We start from the raw sequence: 21,955 nt of genomic DNA on the forward strand, positions 1-21,955 counted from the left end.
GTAAATTAATATATTTTAAAAAATTTTATAAAGCCAAGTGCAAACTGAAATTCCACCTTCTACAGGAAGTCTTGACAAACCCCACTTCAGAGAGTACTTGCACTCTTCTAATTATTTCCTATTTATCCAACATACCACTTGTTTTATGCCTATTTGTTTGCTATACAAGCAAGTTTGTATAGACTTAAGGATAGCTATGGAGGAGAAAGTGAGGCTAGTGACCTTGGACAGCCCTCCCTCACTGAAATCAAAGTCAACTGCCAGTCATTTCATCATCTCCCTGATGCCATGGTCTTCTTCAAAAATGAAGGACAAACACAACCTGTGAGTAGACCGAGCTGCTTGAAAGCGGACCCAGCGGGTTGGGTAACTCAGCTCATTCTCTCCCTCTTCCTCTCCTTCTCCTTCTCCTCTCCAAAGAAGGTAAATGTTGATGGCAAGAAGCTGCCCAGTCAACTTGGGGTTTACTGGCTAGAATTCTTTCTTTTCTTTTCTTTTCCTTCCTTCCTTCCTCTTTCTTTCTTTTTCTTTCTTTCTTTCTTTTTCTTTCTTTCTTTCTTTCTTTTTCTTTCTTTCTTTCTCTCTCCTTCCTTCCTTCTTTCTATCTGTCTTTTTCTTTTACAAAACCTTAAACCCAGTTCACTCAGAAGCTTGTAGGTATGACCACAATAGGTCCCTGCCCAAACTGTACTTAATAGCTGTATTTTGGGACCTCCTGGCTTATAGTGAACAGTAACCCTTTGGGTCTTCCCCTCCCAGCTTGATTTTTTTTTCTAATTAAAGGGGCCATCCCTTGACTCACTTCTTTAAGAGGCCTATTCACTGAATAGGTGTTGCCTCACTCTAAGTCAGTACATGAAAAGGCTTTAGCCTAAAAGGGTCAGGGGTTTCCCATTGCATCCTGGGGTCCAGTCATCCTGATAAATATCTGGTCACTGGATTCAGATGGCTCTGGAGGAGAAAGTGAGGCTGGTGACCTTGCATAGCCCTCCCTCACTAAAATCAAAGTCATCTGAAAGTCACGTCATCATTTCCCTGATGCCATGGTCATCTTCTAAAACGAAGGACAAACACAACCTGTGAGTGAACTGATCTGTCTCAGTCGGGACCCAGCTAGTTGGGTAACTCACCTCTTTCTCTCCCTCTTCCTCTCCTCTCCAAAAGAAGATTAAATTTTGATTGCCAGAAGTTGTCCACTTAACTTGGGATTTATTAGCTAGATTCCTTCCTTCCTCCCTTCCTCCCTCCCTCCCTCCCTTCCTTCCTTTGAGCCCCGCGTTGCTCAAGCTGAGGCAGCCAGGGAATGGCAGATTCTCAGGCTTCTTTTGTCCTTATCCTAACCCCACCTCCTAACCCCTGTCCTAACTCACCATTGGCAGGTGAGGGAAGCTCACAGTCTTCTTACTAAGTCTAACTAATCTGGGCAAAGCAATTTCTATCCTTCATTACCATAATTATTCATAACTAATCTGTACCCTAGCAGAGGACATTGTTTTACAAAATCTCATTGTGCATTTCCTATTACCAAATTTGGGGGCAACCAATCAGAAGAGGATTATTGAGGTTCAGTTTTGGTTTCCTTTCATCATTTAGGGGGAAATCCTGTTTCTCAGGAAATGAAAGTGAAACCTATTTGGCAAAGTATAGCAAAGAGAGAGAGAGACATAAGAATATAACAGTGTATTAGTGAGGGGAACTTCACTGTGAACCATCCCTTACCTACCTTCCTTCCTTCCTTCCTTCCTTCCTTCCTTCCTTCCTTCCTTCCTTCCTCTTAGTTGCACCACAATAGCTCCCTGCCCAAGCCCCACTTAATGGCTGTATTTTGGGCCCTCCTGGCTTAGAATGAATGTCAATGGTAACTGTTTCTTTTTGGCATCGCTTCCCTGAGGGTCCTCCCCTCCTAGCTTGATTTTTTTTTCTTTTTTCTAATTAAAGGAGCCATACCTTGACTCGCTTCTTAAAGAGGCCTATTCTCTGAATGGCTGTTACCTCACTCAAAGTGAGTACATGAAAAGGCCTTAGCCTGAAAGGGCCAGGGTCTCCCAATGCATCCTGGGCCATCTCCAGTCACCCTGATGAATATCTGGTCACTGGATCCAAATGGCTCTGGAGGAGAAAGTGAGGCTGGTGACCTTGCACAGCCCTCCCTCACTGAAATAAAAGTCAACTGCAAGTCACGTCATCATTTCCCTGATGTCCTGGTCCTCTTCAAAACAAAGGACAAACACAACAACAACAACAATTTGTTTGCTAGTTGTTTCCTTCTAATAGATTATAAACTTCTTGAGGGCAGGGATTATCTTTTGCCTCTTTTTTTTTTGTTCCAGAAACACTTAGCACAATGCTTTGCTCATAAGTAGATGTCTAATTAATGTCAATTGATTGAACTAACTGTGAATTTCCAATTGTCCATAAATGTTTATTAAGCACCTATTATGTGCTGACTACATTCTTAAGAGCTGAGGATGAAACAGGGAAAAGAAAGATAGTCTCTGCTCTCTAGGAGTTTACAATTTAATCTGGGGTATATTGGGAGAAAAAAAGGGAGCTAAAAAGGAAAGAGGGGAGGAGAGGAGAAAGTATGGCAGCTAGATGGAGAAATCCATCACGGGCAAATTGAGAGTTGGCTGGCCTGGGTGACCCTCTTTAAATGGACCTTTGGGAAGGAAATCTTTGCTCTCCAATCAGAGGGGCTGATGCCATCTTTCAGAATGATGAGGCTCCTGATCATGAGGTTCCTGGGAGTGTGATGGAAAAGTCCAACGAAGTGTAGCAAATATTGATAGCTATCACCTACAGAAACAATTATCTTGGGGGTCCGCAATCCATTTTTTTAAGTGTAAAGGAGTGCTGAGACCCTCAAGTTTGAAAACTACTGCCTTAAGCCAACCTTGGTCCAAGGAGGAGGATGGGGAGCAAGGCAGCAAATTCAGGAGTTGGGCTGGAGAACAAAATGTGTAAAAGTGATAGCCCTGATTTGTTGGTCATTTCTCAAGTCCCTCTTTGTCACCCATATTAAACTCTCCTCCTGTGATTTACATTCTCTGGTGTCTTGAGGGGTAAAGGAAGAGAAGAGGAGAGCAGGGTAAGAGCTTGGCTTCTTAGGACACGGAGAGTTTGCATTACCAGCAAAGTCCAAATTGCACAGCAATGTGTTTCCTCTGTATAGAATCACAGGGTGTTTCTTCTTATACACACTGATAAAGCGTTAAAAGTCTCATGATTAAGAACCTTTCTGGTCTGGGGTTTCCTTGATATGGGGACAGCTGAGGCACTATCAGAAACTGCTTATGCTGCTTTCAGTACAAGCCTTTTAGGTCATGCAGTCCAGTCAATATATGTTTATTGAGATGCTACTATGTGCCTGATACTAGGCTAAGTGCTGGATCACAGGGTTAATGAGTACAATGATTTTGTATTTATGACAAGTATTAGGACCCTTAAGACCCGTCCATTTCCAGAGATTTTTGTCTTGTTTACTGTTCTCTGTACTATTGTTTTTTCATTTCCAAATCCCCACCATAGTTGAAATCTGATTAATTGGTCCATCTGCTCAGGGGCTCCCTATGTCTGTGGGAATACCAGGGGATGGGAACCCAGAGGGAGACCAAGAACATTTAAGCCTTGGGCAATATGGAAAGCATTGCAGCTCTTCCTGCTTGGTAGGAATTTGCTGCTGTGGATGGGGGAACAAACCTCAATATTATTGTCACCCTATTCCTGAAAGATGATGAGAAAAAAGAAATATTTGGAGTCCCTGACTAGGGCCCAGGCCTTGCCCCATGGAACCTAAATGAGTTTGAGGACTGAGTTTAAGTGGTACATCCACCCTTGAAGAGACACATTTTTTTTTGTAGATTTTTTTAGTTTACGACAATGAGTTCCACAAGTTTTTGAGTTCCAAATTTTCTTCCCTTCCCTTCCCTCCCCCCCCCCCAAGACAGCTTGGAATCCCATATATGTTCTACATATACCTTGGCATTAAACATATTTACCCAATTGTCAAGTTGTAAAGAAGAACCATGATCAATGGAGTGAATCATTAGGAAGAAGAAACAAAACCAGAAGAGACAGAAAAAAAAAAAAAGAGAGAGCGCAGATAGTGTGCCTCAATCTGCATTCAGACTCCATAGTTCTTTCTCTGGATGTAGACAGCTCTTTCCATCATGAGCCTCTTGGAGCTGTCTTTGAACCTTATATTGCTGAGAAGAGCCAAGTCTATCAAAGTTAGTTATCACAGAATCAATATGTCTGTGCTTGTGTACAATGTTCTCCTGGTTCTGCTCCTTTCACTCAGCATCATATCATGTAGTTCTTTCCAGGTTATAATGAGCTCCATATCTTCCCCATTTCTTATAGCACAATAGTATTTCATTACATTCATATATCACAACTTGTTTAGCCATTCCCCAATTGATGAGCAATCCCTTGATTTCCAATTCTTTGCTACCACAAAAAGAGCTGCTATAAATATTTTTGTACATACAGGTCCCTTTCCCCTTTGTGTGATCTCTTTGGGATACAACCCTAGAAGTAGTATTGCTGGGTCAAAGGGTATGAACATTTTTATAGCCCTTTGGGCATAGTTCCAAATTGCTCTCTAGAATGACTGGATCTGTTCACAACTCCACCAACAATATAACAATGTTCCAATTTTCCCACATCCTCTCCAGCATATATTATTTTCCCATTTTGTCATGTAAGCCAATCTGACAGGAGAGATGTGGTACCTAAGAGTTGTTTTAATTTTCATTTCTCCAATCAGTAGTGATTTGGAACATTTTTTCATGTGTTTATAGCTGTCTTTAATTTCTTCCTCTGAAAACTGCCTGTTTATATCCTTTGACCGTTTCTCAATTGGGGGATGGCTTGTATTCCTATAAATTTGGCTTGGTTCCCTGTGTATTTTAGATATGAGACCTTTATCAGAGACATTAGTTATAAAGATTTTCTCCCAATTTTATGCTTCCCTGCCTAATCTTTGTTGCGTTGGCTTTGTTTATACAAAAATTTTTCAATTTAACATAATCAAAATTATCCATTTTGCATTTTGTAATGCTTTCTATCTCTTCTTGGATCATGAATTCTTCCCTTTCCCAAAAATCTGACAGGTAAACTATTCCTTGCTCTCCCAAATTGCTTATAGTATCAGCCTTTATTCCTAAATCATGTACCCATTTTGACTTTATTTTGGTATATGATGTAAGATATTGATCTATGCCCAGTTTCTGCCATACCATTTTCCAATTTTTCCAGAAGTTTTTGTGAAATAGTGAATTCTTAGCCCAGGAGCTGGATTCTTTGGATTTATCAAAGAGTAGATTGCTATACTTGTTGACTACTGTGTCTTGTGTACCTTTCCTATTCCACTGATCCATGGCTCTGTTTCTTAGCCAATATCAAGTAGTTTTGATGACTGCTGCTTTATAGTACAGTTTAATATCTGGTATGGCTAGGCCACCTTCCCTAGCATTTCTTTTCATTAATTCCCTTGATATTCTGGACCTTTTATTCTTCCAGATGAATTTTGTTATTATTTTACCTAGCTCTGTAAAATAATTTTTGGTAGCTCAATCGGTATGGCACTGAATAAGTAAATTAATTTAGGTAAAATTGTCATTTTATTATATTAGCTCATCCTAACCGTGAGTAACTGATGTTTTTCCATTTGTTTAGATCTGACTCTATTTGTGTGAAAAGTGTTTTGTAATTGTATTCATTTAGGCCTTGGGTTTGTCTTGGCAGGTAGACTCCCAAATATGTTATAGTGTCTACAGTAACTTTAAATGGAATTTCTCTTTCTATTTCTTGCTGTTGGGCTTTGTTAGTAGTATATAGGAATGCCGAGGATCTATGTGGGTTTATTTTATATCATGCAACTTTGCTAAAGTTTTTTATTATTTGAAGTAGTTTTTTACTTGATTCTCTAGGATTCTCTAAGTAAATCATCATATCATCTGGAAAGAGTGATAACTTCATTTCTTCTTTGCCTATTCTAATTCCTTCAATCCTTTTTCTTCTCTTATTGCTTAAGCTAACATTTCTAGTACCCATTTGAATAACAGGGGTGATAATGGACATCCTTGTTTCACACCTAATCTTATTGGGGATGCATCTAGCTTACTATATTTCCCCATGTATGAGATGCACCCCAATTTTGGGGCCTAAAATTTGTAAAAAATGTGTTACATGAAGTTATTGAACTCAAGGTTTATTCATCTGCTCATAGCTTTCAGGCATCTTTTGGGCAAGTCTGGTGCATGTATGCATGCTTAGTTCATTCTGTTTCATGAACCTGAAGCACCAATTGTGTCCCCCTTTGTAATCAGTAACTTCTTTTTCATCAGCAATTTTTCTTACCTCATGCTGAACCATATTTGTGGACACAGGACTTGCAATTGCCCTTTTCTCTTCTTTCCATATCTTCAATTCCCTCTCTAAATCAGGCCATTTTGCTGACTTGCCTCTCATGGCCTTCTTCTGCCACAGAGTTTTCAGTAGAGTTTCTTCTTCTTGTAGCCAGTCTCAGATTGTTTTCTTAGTTGGAGGAGGACCAAACTTATGTTCAGCAGCATGATTTCTGTTCACTTTTGCAAACTGGATCACTTTTAACTTGAATGTAGCACTGTACAAAAATCTTTTCTGAGCCATTTCTGGGCAGAATGTGGCAAAACGTAACCTAATATACTGGTAACAAATGCGAAACAATGAGCTCAAAGACCACAAGCCTGAAAAAGCGGGAAATGTAAGTAAAAAAATCTATAACCACTGTATAAGACATATCCAGTTTTTAGACCCCAAATTTTTCAGAAAAGGGTACATCTTACACATGGGGAAATATGGTATCCCCATTACATATAATACTTGCTGATGGTTTTAGGTAGATGCTACTTGTAATTTTAAGGAAGGCTCCATTTATTCCTATGCTTTCTAGTGTTTTTAATAGTAATGGACGTATTTTGTCAAAAGCTTTTTCTGCATCTACTCTGCATCTATTTTCTGCTTGTTTTGTTGTTGATGTGATCAATTATGCTGATGATTTTCCTAATATTGAACCAGCCCTGCATTGCTGGAATAAATACTAGCTGGTCATAATATATTATTCTCATGATAAGTTGCTGCAATCTTTTTGCTAATATTTAATTTAAAATTTTTGCATCAATATTCATTAGGGTAATTGGTCTATGGTTTTCTTTCTCTGTTTTGACTCCTCCTGGTTTGGGTATTAGTACCATATTTATGTCATAAAAAGAATTTGGTAGGACTCCTTCCCCAATTTTCCCAAATAGTCTATAAAGTGTGAGAATTAATTGTTCCTTAAATGTTTCATGAAATTCACATGTAAAACCATCTGGCCCTGGAAACTTTTTCCTAGGGAGTTCATTGATGGCTTGCTCAATTTCTTTTTCTGAGATGGGGTTATTTAGGTATTTTACTTCCTCTTCTGTTAACCTGGGAAATTTATATTTTTGTAAATATTCATCCATTTCCCTAAGGTTGTCAAATTTATGGGCATGTAACTAAGCAAAATAATTCCTAATTATTATTTTAATTTCCTCTTCAGTGGAGGTGAATTCAGTCTTTTCATTTTTGATACTGGTAATTTGATTTTCTTTTTTTTTTAACCAAATTGACCAAAGGTTTATCAATTTTATTGTTTTTTTCATAAACCCAGCTCTTAGTTTTATTTATTAGTTTAATAGTTTTCTTGATTTCAATTTTATTAATCTCTCCTTTGGTTTTCAGTATTTCTAATTTGGTATTTAATTGAAGATTTTCAATTTATTCTTTTTCTAGCTTTTCCAGTTGCATGCCTAATTCACTGATCTCCTTTTTATCTATTTTATTCATGTAAGAATTTAGAAATATAAAACTTCCCCTAAGAACAGCTTTTTCTGCATCCCATAAGTTTTAGTATGTTGTCTTATTATTGTTGTTCTCTAGAATGAAGTTATTGTTTCTATAATTTGTTCTTTGGCACACTCATTCTTTAGGATTAGATTACTTTGTGTCCAATTAATTTTTAGTTTATCTTTCCATGGTCCTTTATTACAAATGATTTTTATTGCATTATGATCTGAAAAGGATGCATTGACTATTTCTGCCTCTCTGAATGGATTATGAGGTTTTTATGCCCTAGTAAATGGTCAAATTTTTATGTGCCATGTACAGCTGGGAAAAAAAGTATATTCCTTTTTATCCCCGTTTAGTTTTCTCCAGAGGTCTATCATATCTGCCTTTTCTAGAATTCTATTTACCTCCTTAACTTCTTTCTTGTTTTTTTTTGTGGTTAGATTCATCAAGTTCAGAGAGGGTGACATTGAGGTCCTCCACTAGTATTATTTTGCTGATTCTTTCTTCCTGTAACTCCCTTAACTTCTCCTCTAAGAATCTGCATGCCATACCACTTAGTGCATATATGTTAAATAATGATATTACTTCATTGTCTATGGTACCTTTTAGCAGGATATAGTGTCCTTCTTTATCTCTTTTAATTAAATCTATCTTTGCTTTTGCTTTGTCTGAGATTAGGATTGCTACCCATGCTTGTATTACTTTATCTGAAGCACAATATATTCTACTCCAGCCTTTTACCTTTACCCTATGTGTGTCCCTCTGTCCCAAATGTGGTTCTTGTAAACAACATAATGTAGGATTATGGTTTTTAATCCATTCTGCTATCTGATTCTATTTTATGGGAGAGTTCATCCCATTCACCTTCACAGTGATGATTACTATCTATGTCTTTTTCTCTATATCATCCCCCCCACCATTTATGATTTTATTTCTCCTCTCCCTTCCACTCCTCACAAAAGTTTTGCTTTTAACCACTGCCTTCCTCAGTTTACTTTCCCTATTGATTCCCCTCCCTTATCTTACCCTTTTTCCCCTTGCTACTTCTTCCCTCCCTTTTGACCAATCCCCCTTTCTTTCCCCTTTCCCCTCCTGCTGCCTGCAGGACAAGTTTGATTTCTATACTTATCAGAGTATGTTATTCCTTTCTTGAACCAAATCTGATGAAAGTAAAGCTCAAATATTGCTCTTCTCCCTCCCTTCTTCCCCTCTACTATACTATGTTTTTGTGCATGTTTATGTGATGTAATTTACCCTTTTCTACTACTCCTTACCTCTTCTCCAAGATACATCCCTTTACATCCCTTAATTATGTTTTTTATCATTATATTAGTTATTTTATACTGACACCCTGAATCTATGTATATCACTTTGAATTGTCATAATAGATATACTATTCTCAAGATTGTCTCATATATATATGTGTGTGTGTATATATATATATATATGTATAACATATATATATATAACATATATAGTGCAATATAATCCTATATATGAATATAAACAATTTGCCTTTATTGATTAACAAGTTTCCTTCCCCCAACCCCATTTACCTTTTTATGTCTCTCTTGAGTTTTGTATTTGAAGATCAAATTTTCCATTGAGCTCTGGCCTTTTTATCAGGAAGATCTGGAATTCTCTTATTTCATTGAATGTTCATCTCCTTCCCTGAAAAATTATGCTAAATTTTGCTGGGTAGTTGATCTTTTGTTGTAGTCCAAGCTCCTTTGCCTTTTGGAATATCATATTCTAATTCCTCCTATCTTTTAATGTAGAACCTTCAAGATCCTGTGTGATCCTTACTATAGTTCCATGATATTTGAATTGTTTCTTTCTGGCTTCTTGCAGTATTCTCTCCTTGACCTGGGAATTCTGGAATTTGGCTATAATATTTCTTGGAATTTTCAATTTGGGATCTCTTTCAGGGGGTGATCAGTGGATTCTTTTCATGACTATTTTGCCCTCTGGTTCTAGGACCTCGGGGCTGTTATCTTCTTAATGATTTCTTGGAAGATACTGTCCAGGCTCTTTTTTTCATCATGGCTTTCTGGTAGACCAGTAATCCTTAGATCATCTCTCCTGGATCTATTTTCCAGATCAGTTGTTTTTCCAATCAGATATTTCACGTTTTCTTCTATTTTTTCATTCTTCAGATTTTATTTGACTGACTCTTGATGCCTCATAGAATCATTAGCTGCTACTTGCTCAATTCTAATTTTTAATGAATTGCTATCTTCATTTTGCTTCTGAGCCTCCTTTTCCATTTGGTTGACTTTACTTTTCAGGGCGTTGTTTTCTCTAACTAGATTCTGAATCTCCTTAGCCATTTCACCAATTTTGCTTTTTAAAGATTTGTTCTCATCAGTGAATTTTTTTTTTCCATTTTTTTCTTTTACCTCTCTAAGTTGGTTTTTAAAATCCTCCTTGATCTCTTCCAGGAATTCTTTTTGGGCTTGAGACCAGTTCACATTCTCTTTTGAGGTTTCAGATGTGGGTATAGTGTCAATGATGTCCTCTTCCAAATTGGTATTTTGATCTCCCCTGTCTCCAGAAAAAGAACCAATAGTCCTTAGTTTTCTAGAGTTCTTCTCCATGTTGGTTAACTTTTCCTGGCTTTAGAGTGGATTTCTGCTTCTGGAGCTCAGGAGGTCTGTCCCAGGCTTCTTGTTCTGGGAATTGTGGGTGTAGTTACTAGCTTTGTGTGTTATGGCCTCTGGTTTCCTGAGGTGTGGGGGAGGGGTGGTCTGCCTGCTGGAAGTCTCCTCTTCCCTTAGTGCTGTGATACAGCCTTTTTCTGCATTGATGTCTGCCCCCTCCCTTGGCTGTGGGAAAGTACATCAGAGGTCCTGGGGTTGACAATTGCTGGCTCTGCCCACTTGAAGCTGGGGAACTCCAGCTGTTCTACTGAGGTGGGGCATGCTGGGACACATCTCTTCCTGCACTAGTCTCCTTCCACCATGAGAAGGGCCCTCTCCCCAACTTCTCAAGCTAAATGGCTACTGAAGCCCCACATTTGGCTCCTCTATGTCAGAGTGTCTTCCAAGGGCATATTATCTGGGTTAGAGTGGGATGGGAGCCATGTTAGCTGGTCATTATGGCTCCCAGAAGTTCAAGACGGCGAGTTTCAAACCTTTAGACTGTTGGCTGCAAGCCTCAGGAGTAGTTGTTCTCATGGCCTCAGGCACTGCGCTGCTTCCTCCTGTAGCTCCTACAGACTCCTGTCCTGGGGTGGGAGGCCTGGGGGTCACCATCAGTTATGCGTGCCCAGAGTTCTCACAGCCTGGATAGCTGGCTGAGTTCTGCAGCCGCTTCAGCTTTGGTGTGGTCTGGTGCAGCTCCACATGCACCAGATGTTCTCTCAGCCTACATATCCATCCTGTCAACCCTGCAGACTCCCCTGCCTTGGAAATTTGCCACACTCAGTCTACTAGTGGCTTCTAACTCTCTCAAATCTGCTCACACTCACTTTTTTAGAGGTATCTGACAGAATTTGTGTGAGAGCTCCTGTAAGATGCTGTTTTCGTGTGGCCATCTTGGCTCCATCCCAAGAAACAATTTTCAGCCTGGTCAGTCATCCTTTTTGGCCAAGTAAGTGCCCTGGACTTCCCTTAATCCTTTTGGTCCTCACTTGTTAGGCTCATTAGGGGAGAAAAAATTGTGTTCAGATGACCTAGGAGTGGCGTGTGCCCCTTGGAGATCACCCCAAGGCCATTACTGAAATGCCAAAGAAAAGAGAGGAGCACAGTAGGGATTGTGAACTGCTGTGGTAGCTCATCCTCTTGGATCCAGGGCTTTGAATAGATTGAGCTTCCTGGCCAAATTTCTTAAATTTGAATAGAATACAAGTGCTTTGCTCTGCTTTCTCAAATCAGTTCCTACTTTTCCCATTTCCACTGCAAACACTTTTCCTTCTTTCCAGGAATAATCTCTTTAAAAATTTCTCTCCCTCCAGTTCCTCCCACCCAACCCCACCCCATCCTACACAGATTATGTTTTCTGTAGTAGTTTGTTGTCCTAGTTGTTGTTAAGTCCTGTCCAACACCTCTCAACCCTATTTGGGGTTTTCTTGGCAGAGATAATGGAGTGGTTTGCCATTTTCTTCTCCAGCTCATTTTACAGGTGAGGAACTGAGGCAAATGGGGTTAAAAGGACTTGCCCAGGGTCACACAGCTAGTGCATGTCTGAGGCTGGCTCTCTGATCAAATGATTTTCAAAGCATTTTACTTTCTCTGAATGGTGCAAAAACTCTGTCTGTCCTAAAAGCCCTTTTGTAGTCTAGCCCTAATCTCTTTATCCTGCTCTATCTAGTGTTTCCCTTCACACACCCTACATTATAAACAAAGGGTATTACTCCACATTCCCTAAACATAGTCAATAAGACAATGCTGAAAGAGAGCTTTTACCTTTCCTTATACAAATGAAGAAACCTCTGAGACTTGTTTTCATTATCTTCTCACCTCAAAGTCCTTCCTTACCTCCCTGGAAATTCTATTTATCCTTCAAGTCTCAGATCAGATGCCATCACCTCCAAAAAGCCTTCTTAGCTTCCCAGTGCTGGGGATTTGTTTCAATGATCTCTTATAAAGCTTTCTTTCTTTAATAGTATCACAAATCTGGAGTTGAAAGTGATCCCAGTCCATCTAGAAAGGCCCACTCATTTTACAGATGAGAAAATGAAACCCAGCAGGTTTCTTGGGCAAGGAGACTTACCCCTCCAAAAAATTAGTAGGTATCAGAAATAGGATTTGAACCCAGAGCCTCTGGCTCCAGAGCCAGGGTTCTGCTATCTTTCTTTTTTGAGGGGGGAAGGCAGGGCAATTGGGGTTAAGTGATTTGCCCAAGGTCACACAGCTAGTAAGTGTGTCAAGCATCTGAGGCCATATTTGAACTCAGGTCCTCCTGACTAGGGCCAGTGCTCTACTGACTGCAGCAACTAGCTGCCCCCTCTGTGTATATATCTTATCTCCCCTAGTGGATCATAAGCACATTTAGGTCAGGTACTATGTCTTTTTTCATTTTTTAAAAAATCTCCCACTCAACATGATATAGAACTGATGCAAATGGGTAGTTTTTCTTGGTAGTCACAAACAGAAGAATGTTCCTGATCAGCTTCATCTGGCCTTGTAGTTGCTGACACAGGATGGGGCATTTGTGGTTCACTCAGAGAGCAAAGCAAAGCGTATTTGTTATGCTAGAGCAGTAAAAGCATTATGGTAGGTTAAGCTCAAAGTGGGCCAAAATGTCTTTCTCCTGATTAGCCGATCTGGATTTTAGGCCTTTCTCAGGTCTTGGGGGACTCAAAATGATCTCAAAAGATCTTTAATACATATATACATACACATATGTGTATATACACATATATGTCCACACACACATATATGCATGTATATATGTGTGTATGTGTATATGTATATATACATGCAAAACCACTTTCAAATATGTATATGTGTGTATATATATGTGTATATGTATATGTGTATGTATATATAGTTTTGAATGACAAATAAAGCATTTGCTATTTGGTCCTGGAAGCAATAGGAAGCCACTGGAATTTATTCAGTAGAGAGGATGACGTGGTCAAAATTTGAGAAAATCACTTCAGTGGCTGAATAAAGAATGTAGTGAGGAGAGAATTCAGATGGGCATACTCACCAGCAGGCTATTGTAGTACTCTGGATATAAAGTGATGAGGACCTGTGTCAGGGTGGTCAGTGTCAGAGAACAGGAGGCATATTTTTGAGATGTTGCAAAGGTAAAATTGATAAACCTTGGCCACAGTTTTGATATGGGGAGTGAGAGATAGTGAGGAGTTAAGGAGGACTTCTAGGTTTTGAGCCTGAGGGAATGAGATGATGGTGTTGCCCTCTACAGTAATATGGAAGGTGGGGGGCAGGGAAGAGGAAAGATTATGAGTTTGGTTTTGCATATGTTTAGGTTAAGATGTCTACTGTACATAGAGTTCAAAATGTCTGAAAGGCAAGTTGCAGAAATGAGATTGGAGGTCAGCAAAGAAGTTTGAGGAAAGGCTAGGTGGACTCGAGTATAATCAGCAGAGAGACAGCAATTAAATCCATGGGAGTTGATGAGATCACCATGAGAAGGAATATAGGAGGGAGAGGAGAAAAGACTATACTGAAATCCTCCTAAGCTACAGAGAATCTCTGCTTACAAGTTGACTCTGCTTGGGTAAGAAAGACCCATAGCTCAGGAAGTCCTGTTTAAAGCATGTCTACAAAGTCTGCCTTTATTAAAACTGCTGCTACTGCTGTATTTCAAGAGTCCATTATTTGGTCCTTTTTGTTGCTCTTTATACACACCTGCTCAAAACTCAAAACCATTTAAAGGATCTTCCAATGTCCAGACAACAAGTCTGAACCTACTGCTGTGTGATCCCTGACCCCAGCTGTCCCCCTTCTGTTTGCTTGTTCTAATCAATGCCTAAGACATGTAGCTTCCAAGTCATTTAATTCCTGTTGAATCACCACCTGTGATGATTTTGTCTCCTGAAAGATCCCTGCTTCTTTAAATTTCTTGCTTGAATTACTTCAAAACTTGTCCAAAGAAACCATTGTGGTGGTGGTGGTGGTGGGCCAGGACATGCCCCTAGAAAGGTGGGTCTTTGTTGGTTTCTTTTAGATTCCATTTCAGGCAACGACATCACTCTCCCTTTGCCATCCAACAACATCCAGCATAGTTTATTCTCACTGATCCTAGACTTTCTCAGTGTACCCTGAACTCTGACCTCATACAAAGTGCCAAGTACAGAACCAGGAACATAGTAGGTGCTTAATACTTATTCCTTTACCTACCCATAATAATACCCACTGTTAGATCCCTTGTTCATTATGCATCCCTTAAATATTCATGAGCTAGCTATGATTGACCCCTAAATGAAATTTTCATTCCTGTGATACTTGAGATCATTCTTCTTTACCTCTAGAGCTGATATTGCAGTTGTGAACCATTTTGAGCCCCCAATCACCTGAGAAAGGCCTAAAACATGAATTGGCCAATCAGGAGAAAGACATTTTTGGCCTACCATAATACTTTCTGTGCTCTGGAATAACTGACATGCTTTGCTTTGCTCTCTGAGTGAACCTAATATTTCCCTTCCTGTTTCAGCAACTATAATACCAGATTAATCTGATCAGGAGAATTCTTCTGTTTATGACTACCAAGTACAAGGTGCCTTGAACTGGACACCATCATGATAACAGGACTTTTCTTATGTTTTCTTATATTATGTTATGTTAAAGGTAGAAGACACGCAGACATCCTGGATCTTTAATTTCAGGTGACACTTTTCTTATTGTATTTACATTAAGAAATTCCTTTCTCATATTATGGTTAACATATGGAGGCTATAATTTTGGTTGAGATAGGCATCCAAAGTTGGGATTGCTCTAGGTGTATAATGGGTCTCCTTCAGTTTGTTTACCTCTGAGTTCAGAATTATTTTCTGAGCCCTATGCAATTCATGATTCTCTGGCTTAATGAGAGTAAATGAACATATTATAGCAGCCTGATTCTGTTGTTCCTTGGCCAACCCTTTGGTAAGGTGAATCCCATTCTGTTTGTTCTTGAACAGACCTTTGATAAAGGGGAACCCCATTCCATTTGTTCTTTAGACAAACCTTGAGTTAAGGGGGAAACTGATTCTGTTAGTTGCTTTGAACTGAAGCTTTGGTAAATGGTTGACACAGTCTTTAGTCCTTTTCTCTATCCTAGCCCATTTTTCTTCTTCCTTTACAATCTTTCCCTTAGCAATCACATTCACAAATGTATCTGTGTGCACAATCCCCCTTTCATGCACTATTGTGTCTCAGATATGTCTGGGTTAATGTTTTATCTCCCTATTAATCCGTAAACACTTTCAAAGGAAGGTCTCTGACTTATATGTAGTACCTAGTACAATACCTGGTACACAGTAGGTCTTTGGTAAATGCTTGACAATTGAATGATTAACTATATGTCCAGCAGTTCCTAATATCATAATCTTCTATTATGGCTGAGGCTACTAAGTGAATATATATTGTTTCTAATCAGAGAGCTTTAAGAAAGCTCTTGGGTTTCCCCATTTGACAACTGTAGGTCACCTTGTTACTTTTGAGAGAAAATTATTGTGGCCACATCAATTCTAAATGTCCACTTATACACTTAATTCCTTTTAAATATTTTATCATCTTTCTAAAATTGTTCCAAGTTAATAAATTTCATTTTACATTCGCTGGGCGAAGGGAATAAAGAAAAAGACCCCTAAACTTGTCACCAAAGACCCTGAATTTGTGTCAGCTCTGCCTCTAATCAGCTGGGTGAACTCAGCAAAGTGATGTCAATGCTCTGAGCCTTAATGGCCTCATCTTTAAAACAAGGAGAGTAATATGCACTATTTATCTCTAAATATCCTTATGAGAAAAGAGTTTTGTAAACCCTAACTTGCTAGATAAAGGTGAGCTGATGAACCAGCTGAGGGCGTTCTTTCTTAATGGGAGAGGACAGGTTTGCTTTCCTAGCCTATTGGTGTCTTTTGACAGAATCAAAATTTGGGGATTAACCAAACCATAGATTATTGGCCTCACATGCATTTGTTTCCTGATCATCAAACTCATCCTCTGTCTCTGACACCTTTAGTCACCCTTTGGGGTTTGGTTATATATTCATAGTAAACATATTTTCACATTTGTCATGTTGTAAAGAAAAATGAGAACCATTGTGATGAACTATGAGAAAGAAGAAACAAAACAAAACAAAACGAAAAGAGCAAACAGTATGCTTTGATCTGCATTCAGACTGTAGTTCTTTCTCTAGATGTGGATAGCATTTTCCCCACGAGCCTTTTGAAGTTGTCTTAGAACCTTGCATTGCTGAGAAGAGCTAAGTCTATCGAAATCAGTCATGACACACTGTGGCTGTTTCTGTGTACAATGTTCTCCTGGTTCTGCTTATGTCACTCAGCATCAGTTCATATAAGTCTTTCCAGATTTTTCTGGTCTGCCTGCTCATCATTTCTTAAAGCACAATGGTTTTCCATCACATTTATATATGACAACTTGTTCAGCCATTCCCCAGTTGATGGGCATCCCCCCAGGTCTTGGCCACCCCAAAAAGAGCTGCTATAAATATTTTTGTTCATGTGGGTCTTTTACCCGTTTTTATGATCTCTTTGGGATACAGACCTAGTTCTTCATCTGCTTATTTACCCTGGTAGGGCACTCAGTCATTCTTGTGGCCATCTTATCCTTCTCTTGCCTTCACACCCCCATGTATTTCTTCTTGAGACTTTTTTCTATTTTTGACATATGACTTCCCCTTCAGTAACCTCTCCAAAAATGCTATGGTACCTCAAGGCAAAGCCAAGATAGGGCCTGTGCCTCACAACTCTTCTTCTACCATTTCTTTGGGCATCCTGAGGGTTGTCAACCTTTAGAGTTGTCTAAGAAAAACAGGATTACTTAGTATCCATGTTTATTTCTCTCAAAGCAGACAGCATGCATGCATCCACATATGGGAGCTGCAGTTTGGAACTAAGCTCATTTTGGGATTAAGGTGCACTGTTTACATGCCTTCAACAGGGGCTGTCACCCCGTCATCATCCCATCTCTGGATGGAAATACTTCTTTTATCACACTACCCCGTGGATTTGGGACTATCTAGACAATAGAATATCTCTGCCTGAGCATAACACAATGGGGCTTCTCAACTTCAGACCAAATTACTTAGACTTTTGAAATTTCTTAGTGTAAAGATAATTTTGATATTCCTAACTTGATTTAATCATTATTCATTTACTTCATCGTGATTTAATGGGTATGTCAGTGAATTAAGCAGAATGGGATGAAATTTGAGTTAATGGCATTAAGATGAGTTATGATTAATTAAGCATTATATTATTTGCATTTGATTTATAAGATTTTTCCATGCTGTATTAGCTAGTCCTGTTCTAAAAACATATATTAACATGTATTAAGGTCTTGTATTTGCAATATCCCCTCACCCCTAGAAATCACTTCTGCCTCTTGTAAGTGGCCTTTGCTTTAAAACTACCACTTGCTTGGTGCCCTAGGATACTACTGGCCACTCACAAATGTTTGATAGCCTGTGGAAAGCCACTGCTGACCTGAGCTGTAGCTGATGAACTGTGGAAGGCCTGCTGATAAAAGTGGTTGTGCTTGACTTGGACATTGACACTAGCCAGTTATGAGAAACCCCCCCTACATACACATACACTTCTGAAGATTAGCCTATTATTACATCAGGAGTCTCCACACTTCTGAAAGAACCTCCCAGGGATTCCCCAAGGAACTATAAAAATGCTCAGCCCTGAGCATCAAGGTCCTTTGCCTAGAGGAAGGGTTTAGATCTAACTTCTTAGGGACCCCTGGTCTCCCTAAAAAATTGATAAGTAAATGAGAAAGGCAAAAACAGCTGGAGTCAGGATTGTGTATCTTCCACTAAACAGAATGAGAATCTTCTCTCAATACCAAATAACTAGGCAGATTTTTAAGGATCTTAGATCATTCCATTGCTCTTTCTCCTCCACCGACACCATGAATTGAAGGCTCATCTAAACATTCCTGGGAAGTCCTGCCACAGGCAGCACCGAACCCAAGGGAACTGGGGCTAGAGGCTGAATTATGGAGTCCTACTTATGAGGTGGGACAGTAGGACACATATGGGAGAAAAAGAGCAGAAGGGGTGGAGTTTGCCCACTGGGAAAGGCAGGCAATCAGGATAGCAGCTTAGGGCTGTAAGGACCAAGATACTGTGACTGGGCAGAAGAAAATACCAGATGAAACAAAGAGCACTAATAGGCAAGCCATTTTATTCTTGGTAGTAGAATATTTGCAGGAAATAACAGGTTTGTGAAAAGCTTAAGCACCCATGATGAAACAAGTGAGGATATAAGATTGTAATGTGCAGAGAAGGCCTTTTCCTTCATCTCAGAGAGAGGGAGATGTTTATTTCCATCCTAGATCTCTCTACTACTATTGTTGTTTAGCAGGGAACAGGGCATAAAAGCCAAGGGCCCACAGCCTATAGTCATAGCATTCCACCTCCATGAGCACAGATTACTCCCTATGTCTCCAAGAGCATCCATAGGTGGCATGGGGAGCTCATCAGTGCTTGTACAAGTAGAGGATATAAAGGCCACATAGAGACAATCAGAATGGTCCAGTGCAGTTTAGGTATCTCTTCCCAAGCCCATCCCCCAGACACAGAGTTAGGTTAAACCTAATTCTTGCCTTCCTCCTCCAGCTGCTTCTTTTGGGGGTCTTTTCTTGCTCATCAACTTTGTCCAGGTAGTATGAAAGATAAAGTGTTACAAAAATTTTTTTCAAGTCATCTAATGCAAATAGTTCTAGTTATACAATAACACACATCATGGTAGATGCATGTCCTACCTCCATCTAAATTTTAACTCTCTTTTCAAAAGTGAAATCCCTACCTGCACATAGACAAAAAGACACTTCAAACTAGGTACCCCTCTCCTGTTTACCCATTTATGAAACAGGGGAAACCATTCTTTCTTTAATATGCCTTGAGATAGTGCAAAGGGGGGCAGACGAAAAGCTGGAGTAATACCTACCTTCCCCAGCCCTGAAATTCATGGATTTTATGCCATGACAGAGATTCTGGTAACCACAAAGAATGATCTAGTATAAAAGTGTTTGTGGAACAGAAAGAGTTCTTTCTTGATTCATCCTACTTTCTCCCTTTACCCCCCAAAATTATTTTTATTTATTATGGATATATTTTGGAATTTGCTAACTTGTGTACTTGCTGCTCTCCCAGTAGAATGCAAGCTTTTGTGTGAGAAGACTATCCCTTTTGTCTTCATTGCAACAGCTCTGAGCACATGCCCAACACGTAGCAGGGCCCTTAAAAAATAGCTGAACTGAACCAAATGGAATATGATGGACCAGTCTCTATGGGGAATGAGCACAACAAGAAAGGAAGATACACCAACAGGTTTTAGCAGCATAGAGGGTAAGGAGCAGCAGTCAAAAGATAAACATTTTCATTTCTACTCTCACAGGCCAAAGACAGCAGGATCCACAGATGATTTCAGAAGAGCATTGGCAGCTTTGATGCATTCACCCAGGCAGGAATCTGTAAACACAAGAGGAGGGATAATAGGACAAATGCCAGGAAAAGCAGAGAAGTGGATTCACTTCACCAGTCTGTATCCTATTCTCTTTCATTCCTCCTTCCTTTATTCATTCTTTCTCCTCCTTGTTGTAGTTGTATCATTTTGGTAGTGTACAACACTTTGTGACCTCAATTAGGGGTTTCTTGGCAAAGATACTGGAGTGGTTTGCCATTTCCTTCTCCAGATCACTTGAAAGATGTGGAAACTAAGGCAAACAGGGTTAAGTGTCTTGCCCAGGGTCATATAGCTAGGAAGCATCTGAGGCGAGATTTGAACTCAGATCCTCTTGACTACAGGACTGGCACTCTATCCACTGTACTACCTAGCTACCCCTACTCTCATTCTGCCTTCCCCCAAACATTTCTAACTCCAGCAAACATTTATTAAGCATTTATTATGTTTAAAAGAAGGCACTGCTACATTCCCACCAAGAGTCATGGTCTTTTTCTTTTCTCATCCCTTAAATTCCCCTTTCACTTTCATTGGCCCGACAAGTACTTCTGAGGTACACCATTCTTGAAAGCAGAGGAGTGAACAGCTGTTAGAGCAGTCTCAGGCTCACCTTGGGGGCATCTATGGGACTAAAGTAGGAGGGATGCTAGCAGCCTGGCAGCAGGAATGTGAAGAGAGCCAAGACTACTCTGTGGAGAGTTCCTGATATCCCACCACCCTTTCCCATAGGCATTTCCAACCTTCTCTTGCCTCCTCTGTGTCCCTCACTATCTGTGAGTCCTTTCTCTGGGTTGAAAGATCAACAAGTAGAATAGAAAGGAATCAGGCCATCAATCCCTCCATCTGCCACCCTAGACAGGTTAATGAGTCAGTATCCTGAGGGAATAGTAAGTGTCCTGATTTTTGAGGAAAAAAAGTTCTTAAGACAGAATCCTTACCAGATCGAGCCTGAATCCATGCCACAGCCTTCCTTTCCAGGAGTTCCCATTCTTCTCTCTGGTCCCAACTGGAGCTATGCATCCACAGTACAGCCAAGATGGTGGCCCACCTTGGGACATCTTTACTCTAGAAAATATATTGAACCCAAAGGCCCAGGGTTACAGGACCCTAGAAAGGGGCAGCCAAACCTTTGGATGGTACTTGACCCTTCCAGAACCATAGAAAAGACTGATCCCAGATAGATTATCTACTTTTCCTTCAAGTTCCCTGCCCTTATTGCTCTCCTCAATGAACAAATGTTTACTGAGCATCTATACATGAGAAAGTATCTGGCTTTAAGGCCTAGAAAGCATTTCTATCAACCTCTCTCAGTCACAGACCACACCTAATGGGAAATGACTCCCATCACTCTGTCCAAAGGTGGATTGCTCTCCTTAGCTCCCTCTGTCTTGCTCTTTCCCCAATACAGCCCCCCACCCGATGCCCTCCTCTCTCTGGGACCTTACCTGGTCAGGCAATGCAGCCAATGCACTCTGAACACTCAGACCCAGGACTGAGGTCAGAGCTTCATCTAGTTCCCAGGAACCATCTGCCTTCTGGAGGGAAATCAATTGCAGAAGTGGAGACTCTGGAGAGGATGTGTCTGGGGGAGAAAATAGTAAACTTTAGTGTCACACCCTCACAGCAGCTGAGGAAAGTGGCATTCTCTAAAGACCTACTAGACACAAAGGAGAATACATTAACAGGATAAAATAGAGAGGGCTCCTTGTAGTAACTCTAATTTGAGAGCCCCTAGGCTTCATTATCTAAGGGGCCTCAGACAGCAATACCCCACTCCCAACAATTTCACCAAGGCCTTGCTAATTCCCAGGGCAATCCACGCTGTAGACCCTGCCCCAGAGCAAGCCGGGATTCCCAGACCAAAAGAGCAGCAAGGCCCGGTCCCCAGGATAGTTGGGAAAGAAAAGGGAGGGGGGTTGACAGAAGGGAGGGAAGATTGAGGGAGGCAGTGCTCAAAAGCAAAACTTTTTTGAGGTGGGAAAGGGTAAAGGG

General features: G+C 40.1%; 1 protein-coding gene across 1 annotated transcript in view; it reads right to left on the minus strand.

Moving 5' to 3' along the window:
- Positions 1–18,662: 18,662 nt before the first annotated feature.
- LOC118839670 (von Willebrand factor A domain-containing protein 5A-like) overlaps positions 18,663–21,955 on the minus strand; it is a 31,539-nt gene continuing 28,246 nt past the window's right edge. Inside the window, exons 17-19 of the mRNA XM_036747179.1 lie at positions 21,409–21,545; positions 20,902–21,028; positions 18,663–19,971 (exon numbers count right to left, since the gene is read on the minus strand). Coding sequence (XP_036603074.1) covers positions 19,892–19,971; positions 20,902–21,028; positions 21,409–21,545 — 344 coding nt within the window. The 3' untranslated portion in view covers positions 18,663–19,891. The remainder of the gene's footprint in view (positions 19,972–20,901; positions 21,029–21,408; positions 21,546–21,955) is intronic.

The sequence above is a fragment of the Trichosurus vulpecula genome, chromosome 2, assembly GCF_011100635.1.
Source record: "Trichosurus vulpecula isolate mTriVul1 chromosome 2, mTriVul1.pri, whole genome shotgun sequence".
In the NCBI taxonomy this organism is placed as follows: Eukaryota; Metazoa; Chordata; class Mammalia; order Diprotodontia; family Phalangeridae; genus Trichosurus; species Trichosurus vulpecula.